We start from the raw sequence: 11966 nt of genomic DNA, 5'->3' as shown, positions 1-11966 counted from the left end.
ATTCGTGCCCAAAACTCATTTTTGAACCACATGTTGGTTGATTATGAGTAGTGTTGGTCAGATAGAGTAGTGGAGATAATTGGGTGATTTCCGACCAAAACAATTTATTCCGATCACATTATCCACATTTATGAATTTGGACGGTATATGTTGCACGAAGTCGGAAATGAGTTAGAGATGGCCAACAATTATTTTCTAGAAAATATAGAATTGACCAGTATTTACTGGTCGTTTTTTTCCTTTTGTGGGTTATTTAAAATTTTCACCAAAACATACTCAGCCCAAATACCAAAATCAAAAAATATGTTTGTCGATTTTGCCTTTTTTCAAATTTTGGCGAAAAGAATTAATTCACTCAAAATTCAAAACCGGCCAAAATTATTTGGTCGACTGTAAAACTTTTAATCGACCAACTTGGGGTCGGTAATGATGTTGACGTGTAACAGATATGCATGTCATGTATGATTTGTAACCACTTTCTATGGTCGAATTTTCTTTTATCAATTTTAGATTGTTTTGATCATTTAATTGTGATCATATTTAATCGTTTACGCAACAAGATATCATGATGACGTAATATATCTAAGCTCAACAGTCATGTAATTATTGAAAATGACTCACACTCGATATTTGACTAAAATGCGGACCTAACATGTCATTACTGATAATTTGGGGTCAATTTTATGTAGAATTACATCTATCATTTATTTTATTCACTTTAATTGGTCGATTATAATTTTATTTCCACAAAATTCGATTTGATCGGAAATAGTTAACAGTTAATAAGACTGTTTTCTTGTAGTGTTAGTGAGACTTAGCGGGATTAGTGAAATAAAATATATTATATTTAAATTATTTAAAAAAATGTTGAAATATGAAAGTGTTGTGTCAGAAGGGGAAATTGTTTATTTAGGTGATAAACCCTCGAATGTAGCGTGTGTCTGAAACAGCACAAAACAGTGAAATCTTATGAAACACATGAAAATCGTGGTTCAGATTCTTAACATTTTCTTTGCTCCTATTTTATGACATCGCTTATATCCCGTCCCGTATACACACTTACAAACAAAATGACATTAATTTCCTACCAAATCAAGCGGGAACTCTCCCAGAAAATACACAGTCACCAGTCATCACTAACATCATATACATATCGTTTTCATCTTCCATACAAAGTTTTTAAATATAATATATACTCTTTAGTCTATACCTAATACATTATATATAATTTACTGAGTAATGACTAATGTTTTCTGTACATGTGTTCATTCTTCAAATCATATATGGTCAAATATGAGAGACTATATATCAATATTGACCACTAAAGAAATTTTTTGGTCTCTATTCGTTTCCAGTATTCTGGATATCCAAACCTTCCGTTCATACCTTATACAGCCAATCTTGCTACTTTTGTTTTATGTATCAATATTGGCCCGAAACAGTGTTACAGATTTCGGAAATCGGAACTATTCGATTTAGGTACCAATTTAAGATTTATTGGACGATTTTTAAAAAATCGGATGATTAATCGGCGATTTATCGGAAATCGGTTAAATCAGACAAATATTTTTGACCAATTTTTGAGCGATTTATCGGCGATTTTTGAAAAATCGACCGATTTCTATAACTGAGGCCCGAAATGAGAAACATTTTTCATCACGTACATGCATGGTGTATATTTAATTTTCTACTTTTTATAAACAATTTATAACAAAATACTGACCCCAGAATCTGCAGAGCCAGAAATTAAGAAGCAGGGCTATAATAGAGGTGTTTTAAAATTCAAAAACTTGTTTAGTATGTTAAACTTATTAGGGTTAAGCAAATTAAAACAGCGTGTCTAGCATATAGAATTAGGTTAAGAATGAAGTTCCTAATAAAAAATTAATTGTGAAGCTATATAATTAACGGCAATCATCGTAGTTTAGTTTACAATTACTTCCTTCGTCCCTAAAAACATTTCATATTTGTGTTGGACACATTTGTCAATGCACACTTTTTTGTTAATATCTTTAAATTCGTATTAGTATTAAATATAAAAATTTCACTGTATTAAAATACTGATAAATACGAATATCACTCATGACTATATTTGATATTATAGATTAGACGTAAATTAGTAGTCAATCGATTACTGTGAACAGTACCGAAAGTTAAAAGAGGAAACGTATATTGGGACTATACGGAGGGAGTATATATTAGACGATCGGACTCATGTGATGGCGACATGCATGTACTGAAAATATATCTGGGAATGTCATTATTCAATTCAGTCCAAAGACTAGTGAGAGCAGTTGAGCCAAATAAACAGTTCTCCAAGTTTCAAACCTAAGCATACATCACGTACCATTAATATTTACTACTCCGTCAGTCATTTCTAATTATTTACATTTCTGAGTAAATGTCCGACAGGTGCATAAAAAGTATAGTTATGTAATTTATTTTTATAATTTTTTTTTTTCTGAATAAAAGTTGAATGTTTTAATTTTTATTCAGAAAAATAAAATTGTAAAAATAAATTACAAAACTATAATTTATATGCACCTTAAAGAGGGACGGAGGGAGTATTAGTTTCAGCTCCCTTAAAATGGCAGAAAGAATTAATTAATACTCGTCCCAACTATTTCTTTATAATTTCCTTTTTTTGATATCCTATCCAATTCTTTACATTTCAGAATTTACCAAAAATAGTAAATGAGCCTCATCACTTTCCCATTTTTTTTCCCTTTTTACACTACTTTTACTCCACTATCTTCTTGTTATACATTAAAAATCAATGGATCCCACTATTTCACCCACTTTTCTTTCTCTTTTTTATTATTTTATATATATTTCTTAATCTCCGTGTCCAAACCAAGTATAAACAATTGGCGGGACGGAGGGAATAATGATTTTTAACTTCAATCAGGTCTTTGAAATCGGGATTTAGGGTTATCTTCTTCTCTTTTTTAATTACCTTTGTCACAGAATGGATTAGGGTTTCTTACGGTTTGAGTTTTTTTTTTTTGACAAATCGTGATTGAGGTTTAAACAAAGTAAATGTACCAAATTATTTAATTTGTCTGTGTATGTTGATTACAATGTGAAGTATGCCATTGAGTTGTACAGCAGAAATTCTGTGTTTTTTTAAATTGCAGAAATCAAAATTCATACATTTTTAAAGTTATTTAAAATTTTATTGATGAAATAGATTAAAGAGTGATTTTTTATGACCTCAGTTTAAATCCCCTAGAGTACTTATAAACTCCTTTTATTACAATTTTAATTGAATTTTTGTGAATATCAAAACTCGTCCCATATTTACAAATATGTTATTGTGAATTTATAGGAGAAGGTAGCCATGACATAATTAGACCTATTTAAATTTTCAGCTGGTTACATGAGGGTTTTGATTGAAAAAAACAGACCACAAGATAAATTCCCCCGTTTCTTAAATGTACTATTCGAAACTAACCAAATCCAAACCAAATTAAGTTTCGTATTATCAAGTTATCCGAATTACTCTATGCTTTCAGATGATGATGCTGACGATCCATAGAAGACAGCAAAACTTTGCTCACTCAACACACTTTTCTAATGTGAATGTGGAAGCTGTATACCACTTGAACGCCTATCGATCAGGATCCTAGCCCCAGCTAAAAGTCTCCAAATGTATGCTTAAATTTCGAACAAAAGATTCATACAGAAGAAGAACAGAGAGAAGACTGCGGTTCGTGAACAGCACAGTCAAGTTGTCAACTCCATTTTCAAAACAATTGATCAGAGCACTAACACTGTATTTTAATCTACAAACATGCGTCCCTCATTTTCACTCAATGCCACTTAAATTGACTAACACCTATCATTCTCCTCAACATATCTCTATTACTTAATTTACTATAAATATTATATTTCAGTAGAAGAATAAAATACCAAACATTTTAATAAACAAATATGTGCAGGTAACAACATATATTTATCCTCTCCCCCCGTATAAAAACCATACATTATATCACCATACACATAGCATCTTAGCAACTTGCTCTTTGGGACATAGCTAAAACACAGAAAAGAAAGTTAACAGCTTAATAAGTTGAAGTTTGGAGAAGCAAAATGGGTCATGAGGTTGAATTGGAGTTGAACTCCAGTACTGGTGCAACTCCAGTAGTGAAATCCGCAGATTCGACGCCAGGGGCCTCGGCGCCTAGGACGCCAAGACTAAAGGCACCAGCGCCTATATCCATACCTTCACCATATATAGTTTCGGCTCCAGCTTCACAAGCACAAACTCCCAGTGGCAGGGGATCCCGGACACCTGGATGGTCGAGGGCTATGACACCACGGTTCCTGACTCCTTTAGGGAGTCCGATAAGGAAGGCTCTTAACTTTGTAAAACTTGACCCGCAAGATGCTTGGCTCCCTATCACTCAATCACGAAATGGGAATGCTTATTATGCAGCTTTTCATACTCTATCTTCGGGTATCGGAATTCAGGCTCTTGTGCTCCCTGTCGCCTTTACCTATCTTGGTTGGTAAGTAGCAAAATTATATGATGAAATATTAGCTATAACTGATTAACTAGTCTTTTCCCGAAGTGTTCAAATATTGTGCTCTTCTGATTCCACAATTTTTGATGCACTAGTAAACATGGTCTGATATTATGTGAAGTTAAGTGCATAATTATATCACATATCGTCTTTTAACATGTTCTGATATTATGTCAAATACTGCATAATTCCCTCATATATCATCTTTTAATTACATGGTAGATCGGTTATCATGTGAATATAAGTAAATAACTATATATATCCTACTTAATTTCAGGACATGGGCAATCATACTATTGACGCTAGCGTTTATCTGGCAACTTTACACCCTATACTTACTGGTGCAGCTCCATGAAGACTTTGACAAAGAAATACGTTATAGCAGATATATGCAGCTGGCAAATGCAGCTTTCGGTAATATGATAAGAGTGGAAACAATTCTATTAATTTACAGTTCTATCTAACTCGAGTATTTGAAATTTAACTGTCTGCGGCTGGGGCAATAATTTGTTAATACTCGATTTTTTTAATCTATAATCTTTACTCTGCAATGACCTTAATTATATAACTAACGAGGCATAATTGGATAATCAGGTGAGAAGCTGAGCAAATTTATAGCCCTATTTCCTATAGGCTACTTATCAATGGGAACATGTACAACGCTGATAATGATCGGAGGATCATCATGCGAAAGATTCTTTCAAATTGTTTGCAATCCCATGACATGTGACACAACCCCATTGACAAGTACAGAGTGGTACTTGGTTTTCACAAGTGCTGCTGTGGTTCTTTCTCAGCTTCCTAACTTAAACTCTATTGCGGGTATTTCCCTCATTGGTGCTGTGACTGCTGTTGGTTACTGTACTATGATCTGGCTTACTTCTGTTGCCGAGGGCAGAATCCACGGTGTTTCGTACGATCCCACGCTCTCCGGCTCCCACATTCAGAAGATTTTTGACATCCTTAATTCTGTTGGGATTATTGCTTTCGCCTTCCGAGGTCATAATCTCGTTCTTGAAATTCAGGTACATATATATGTTCTCATACTATCTCTTTATTGGATTCAATTATCTATTTTCTCATTATCAACAAAAACAATCATCCTCATAATCACAATCATAATTAACACTAAAAACTTTTGTTTCAGGCCACAATGCCCTCAAGTGAGAAGCAACCTTCACGAGTACCAATGTGGAAAGGAGTCAAGGTCTCGTATACAATCATTCTAATGTGTTTATTCCCTCTTGCAATAGGTGGTTATTGGACTTACGGCCAAATGGTACGTTTGTTTCAATTTCCCTTAAATTTGTCTCTCCTCATGCCTGTTTACATTAAGTCCTCAAATATTCCGAAAACATTTAATCATTTCAGGCTAACACAATTTCTAATTTTTCATAGATTCCAGCAAACGGTGGGATCCTGACATCTTTATACTTGTTCCATGGACAAGACACTGCAAAAGGCTTGATAGGCCTTATAAACATGTTCGTGATCGTTAACGGCTTAAGCACGTTTCAAATATATGCAATGCCAATGTTTGATGATTTGGAATCAACATACACGACTAGGTGTAAGAAACCTTGTCCCTGGTGGCTCCGAGTCATTCTACGAACATTGTTCGGGTACTTCTGTTTCTTTATGGCTGTGGCAGTTCCGTTTCAAGGAAGCTTTTCGGGTCTAATTGGAGGGATATATCTACCAGTAACATTAGCTTATCCATGTTTTATGTGGGTCATTATTAAGAAACCGAAAATTTATTCTTCGGTTTGGTGGCTCAACTGGGTTTTGGGTGTGCTTGGAGTGTGTCTAAGCGTGTTATTGGTTGCTGCTGGGACTTATGTTGTAATTCACACTGGTGTAGAAGGTAGCTTCTTTAAACCTTAAGAAGTAGCTAAGTTGGTCAAGTACGTTGTCCTGCATATGGAGGAAATTGAGTGTCATGTTTGTAAGTTTGGTATGTATTGTCTCTTATTGTGTAGTTTTTGTAATAGTTCGGTTGCCTTGCGAAGAAGTAGCGTTTTATTCACAAATGGAATAAAAATGTGTTCAATCGCCTTGAGTTGGGCTTATCATCTAATATTTGTCTTCATACGAGTTGATATAAAAACACCAGGGCTTCGCCACCTATCACCACCGTTAGCTAAAAAGATATATTAGCTAAAAAATATAGTATTTCAATCATGATACTTATTAGCAAAAAAATTTTATATCATGTATCTTATCTTCTATATTTTTTGATCATTTAGTCATTAGATAAAACATCCACTTCAGATTTATGCCAACTTTCTGTATATACATACTATATTTAGTTTTAATATATATGTGTTTAAATTTTTATTTCATATTTAATTTTTTAACTTTGTGTTATATTTATAAAATATGATTTTCTTATTAACCAATTTATTATTTATTTCACTACCACATAAATGACCTTTATCAATATTCAAAAATAATGTTATCACTAAAAATGTTGTCTTAAGTGAAATAAAGATGAAAATGATGATGTATAGCAACATCATAACTAGATGTTGCTATAAACTTTGCCTTAAATTTGTTATGCCAACACCTTCTTTGATATTGCGTTTGACATGTGAAAATTTGTTAAAAAAAGCGAGGGAATTATTCCGCTCTCAGCAAAACTTAGAATAAAAAAAGCTCGTACAAACACAAACATTTAATTTCTCCACACCCAAACACTCACTCACTGCCGCTCACCTCTAGATATTGCTGCACATCCTCTAAAAACACATACTCGTCTCGCCCCTCTCGCTGCCGCTCACTCAAAACTCTTCAGTTATTATTCTCTGCTATGCTCAGTCACTATTAGCTCTACCAAATCTCCATTTGAAAGCTCTTTTTTAAATCTTAGTTTCGATGTTCAATATTAATATTATACTAGGCTTCATTTAAAGGTACAAACTCTAATTATAATTTGTTAGTAAACCCTAATTTTTTGGGGGGGTTTTTATAATTTTTTACAAACCCTATTTTTTGGAGTTTTAATTTGTTTTCTTGAATTTGCAGAGATTAATCGCTAAGTCTTCTTATAAAAGAGAAGCAATCATTTGGTAGATGTTTTTTATACATGTTTTGGCCATATGTTTCCCTTTTTATATGTTTTATATATTCTGATATATCTTGTTTTGTGGAAAATATAAATTCAATTTATAATATCTGGTTGGATTGTTTTTGCTCCTTTCGCTATCTTTCAGTTTTTGCTCCTTTCGCTATCTTTCATGCAAGGTTGATTGCTACTAATATTTCGTACAGGCTGCCTTTGGTTAAAGCTGCAATTGAGGTTTGTTTTTATGTTTGAGTCGAGATAATTTAAGTCCTATTGTTTTCCATATATTTAAAGTTTTCCGATGCATTATGTTTGGGAATGGAGTATTGACAGAATTATCTTGATGTTAAGTAACGAATATTTGCATTCTCTATATCTCGGTATCTTTATGTTTATGTTGCGGCTATTTTTTTCAAGGTTATGTACATCACTGCGGGTTTAAGAGATCTTCAACACTCTCTTTAGAATCTTTCTAACACTGTGCTCCAAAGATTTTTTAGAAAAGAATATAGGGGAAGGGATGGGAGGAGAAGAGAAAAGAAGAAAAATAGTAGAAGAAAATAAATTGCTCCCGAGTTTTAGTAAAAAGGAGAGAAAATGATTATGAAAAAGAAGATAATGTGAGAGGATCTTTCCAAATTTTTCCATTTTTGGGAAGAAAATTTGGGGGAAAATTAATCACTTTTCTTCTCTAGCCAAAAACTCGGGAGTACGTCTAGGAAGGAAAGTTTTAAAATTATCTTTTCTCTTCTCACCATTTTCAAACTCTGGAGTACAGCGTAAAAGTAATATATATTATTAAATCTTAGCTATTTAACACACTTTTATTTTTTTTATCTCCAAAAGGCGCTCAGCTCTGCTGAGCGGGCGCTCAGCTACTGACTGGAAAAATATTCTGATGAATCTTGTTTTGACCATAATTTGAGTTCTACTCGTCAGAATTAGGTGATTCAACTGCCCACGCGAAGCTATTGAGATTCTCTACAACTTGACAATGGCCTTGGATTCCAATTCTGATCACTTTTCATTATATTTCCTTTAAAAGCTCTTTTCTTCATATAACTGATACCTAAAATGCAATAACACAAAAACACATCAAAATACCAACAACTTGAGTCCAAAACACCAATTTAAGCTTGTATTGAAGCAATCCAAGTGGATATAAAATCCACTTATCAAGTGACCATTCCAAATTCCCTCAAGTTTATTACACAGATTCTCATCATAGCTTCTAGCGTTATAGCTTTTGCTTCTCAATACCCACTCTTTTCCAGTTCATAATCGTTACTATCTTCCGTACCATATATTATACTGGTTACACTTTTACTCGTTAGGGTTCTATAACCTTTTAATAAACGCGTCAACCTTAGTATCACATATGTGTTAGAATCGAAATACCATTGCACTGAATATACTTATTTCTAGCTGCTTCTATCTTTGAAAGCTTGATCCATCGTATAGAGGTAAAAGAATTTATTGAGAGATCACTGTGATCATGAACACTTGTTACATCGCATAGTTAGTACAGAAGGTGGCCAGCCTATAGTACTTGACAAGAAATACCTCCCTTTTGGAAGGGTTGTTCTTCTCAGTTTACACGAAATGAAAAGGAGAGAAAAGAACAATTTTAAGAAAAAATATGGTCATAAAATATCTGTTTTGGAATTTACCTCTGAACTATAGAGGTTTGTCATAGGAGAACGAAATATATATGTATATATATCAACATCAAGTATTATAGCATCGTATTTCACATGCCTAAATATTTTTTCTATTCCGTTTATGGACCCATGCTCTTGCTCGAGCTTATAAACAATCACCTTTAAAACTCCCTCGATATCGAAAATCAAATATGGGATTTCATTCTAGACATCATCATTACTAGAATTCTATGCTTGCACTGCAACCTTCCTCGTATAGTAATACGACTCTCTATTGATAAGAAGGAAGAAATATTCAATAGGTAGATAATCGACTTAATTAGTCTATCAATGATAACTTATACATCACCACGACCCGATTAGTGGTACTCAAGCTTAACATCCATTACAATACAACTCTCACGGTTGTTATCGTCTCATTATTCAAAGAATCGTTGATGCATTACTATAGTCCACCACGGACCTACGGTAGTCATTTTTTTCCTTGGAATCTTAATAGCTAATCATACGGAGTCCATACCTGTCATATCTAATTCTTCTAAGGATGCAACCTAATCATTATCCGTTATCCGTGAAGAGCATTTCTTGAACTTGACGTAGATACGACATGAAGCAGATAAAATTGCAGAAGAGTTTCAATCAAAGCAATGATAGCAGGTTAATACAATCCTTAATCACATGCCTTTAATAGAAAACTTAAAATCAAGGGTTTGTTTAGTCCTTTTTGGAACATGGTCCTGGATTATCTCAAGATAGGACCCTCTAAGATAGATAGCTCGCTCACAGCGATAACATGAATTAAATCTTTAGTAAACTACTATTACCGTCGAGTATAGCACAATCATTAGAAGGAATGACAATCTTTCACACCATAATATAACCTTTACGGCTTTAACCATCTTTATTGTATTCCTCTGGCATGAGCGCCTATAATTGCTCTCTTACACATAGAGTGTCGGCCACCTCATTGGCCTTTCCTGATAGTAATAGTTCCTTACAATCAATGTCTTTTGAACGATCTTCAACTAAATTCTCTACCTCATTTCCAATCATTGCTTTAGTGAAAATGCTCTTCCTTAAGCTTTGGTGAGAGAACAAAAATCACTATTGTTTTCCATAAGTTATTGCCTCGGTCTTTAGATGTGAACATTGTCACGACTGAATCTCAAACATACTTAGGACGTCTCTTATCTTGGTTACTTCTTGTTTTCACCAATCTCGACCCTCATTGGGTCGATCTATATTTTCTTATGGTTCAATACGTGCCCACCTGGCATTATTATAATTACGTCATATTTCCATTATCAAAATTTCTATTCTTGAGAACTTTGAATATTACCTTTCTCCTTGTAAACCTCTAAGGTTATCCCTAAATCCTTCATCATGTACTCCCTAGGTACATGGTATATCAAGACACCATTTACTAATACTAGAACCATTGTCTTTATAGTTCTGAAAACTTCCTCCACTAATCTTTGAAGGTTGTTATTGCTTTAGTCCTTCATTCCGTACGACCCAAACTCATAATGTCCCTGTTACGGGTGAAATGTCAACCTTTATGCTTTACCCCATGGTTCATCTCAAGTTATTGAGGTTCTATCCTTAATTCCACCTTTAAAAAAGTACTTGCATCCTCTCATGGATAAATCAAGTCATATATCCCTGATAAAGGTATCTTATTCAATCATTCCCACCTCGATAGTCTATACCTAATTTTACAATAACATCCTTATTCAAACTGAGGTCAATCCATATGACCTCCAAAAGATAACAACGGTTATCCGATTTTCTTGCCTGATTTAGTAATGATAACAAGGATGTTCTGAAAGATATTGGTCGTGTTCAACTTGAACGTTTTAGTTTTAATTACTCATTTACCTCTGTTATTTATCTCAACAGTCATCTCAACGTTGAGATATCTTTTATAGTTGGAGTCTCCCTTTTGGGCATCAAGCCACAGGTGTTACATACACTTCACATTTTTGAAGGTTACTTCCTTCATCCAATTTCTTAATTTCTTACTTTCCTGTCTCCTCAGTCCATCCGTGTTCCTTTATTCATCCATCGATCTATCTCGTAGTTTTATCGAATACTCCCAACTTAAAGGAGATTAATTATATGTACCATTTACGCTTTCAAAACTTGTCTTTATCTCATGATCAGTCACCATCGCGCTGATGGTGACACGCTTCTCTATATTTATTGCTAGGGTTTCTTAGGGTTTCACATACCTAACTCCCTTATCACTTATCAACTATATTTCCTTTATATACCTTTATACTCCTTCCCCTTTCAGTCTTTTATTTTCGTTTCTATTCCAACCATTTCCTGAACCAACACAACATAAACATTGATTTCAAACATCCCGTCATTCTGGATTCGTGTCCTTCAGACGAACCTTGACAACTTTCACAACCTAGATTCATGATTCATCATACTTGTCCGCCTCTGGTCTGGTTCTAAAACTTCTACACTATCTCTCTATCTTTCTTAGCCTTCCACCCACGGGTGGCCTCTCTCTTAGGAAGGTAAGTGGCAAAAACAGTCTTTTGCGATTCGTCAATTACTTAGAATCTCACATGATTCCTCTATTTCTTTTAGCCAGGCTCTTACCTCAACCGAGTCAGCTTCTTCCTTGAAACTCTGTGAGCTTAGCGACTTAAAGGTCCTGAAAGAATTTCCCACCGAACTGCTTTCTCCGGGTTGTGGTTAGTA

The 11966-nt window shown here is 34.1% G+C and overlaps 1 protein-coding gene across 1 annotated transcript; it reads left to right on the top strand.

The window, feature by feature from the left end:
• The first annotated feature begins 3928 nt into the window (after positions 1-3928).
• On the top strand, positions 3929-6603 carry LOC141703264 (lysine histidine transporter-like 8). The gene is made up of 5 exons (XM_074506832.1): positions 3929-4511; positions 4804-4940; positions 5121-5551; positions 5674-5805; positions 5925-6603. The coding sequence occupies exons 1-5, from the start codon at positions 4093-4095 to the stop codon at positions 6408-6410; spliced, it is 1605 nt and encodes a 534-aa protein (XP_074362933.1). The 5' UTR covers positions 3929-4092; the 3' UTR covers positions 6411-6603.
• Positions 6604-11966: the final 5363 nt, after the last annotated feature.

This window comes from Apium graveolens, unplaced genomic scaffold, assembly GCF_009905375.1.
Source record: "Apium graveolens cultivar Ventura unplaced genomic scaffold, ASM990537v1 ctg6401, whole genome shotgun sequence".
NCBI classification, from domain to species: domain Eukaryota; kingdom Viridiplantae; phylum Streptophyta; class Magnoliopsida; order Apiales; family Apiaceae; genus Apium; species Apium graveolens.
The sequence above is the reverse complement of the archived record's forward strand: the minus strand, read 5'-3'. Positions and strand labels throughout refer to the sequence as shown.

What these genes read in the sequence shown, in the direction of transcription:
- LOC141703264 (XM_074506832.1), top strand. Translation starts at nt 4,093, where the DNA reads ATGGGTCATGAGGTTGAATTGGAGTTGAACTCCAGTACTGGTGCAACT. An exon ending in GCCTTTACCTATCTTGGTTG is followed by an intron (nt 4,512 to 4,803) that starts GTAAGTAGCAAA and finishes ACTTAATTTCAG; the next exon opens with GACATGGGCAATCATACTAT. An exon ending in GCTGGCAAATGCAGCTTTCG is followed by an intron (nt 4,941 to 5,120) that starts GTAATATGATAA and finishes TTGGATAATCAG; the next exon opens with GTGAGAAGCTGAGCAAATTT.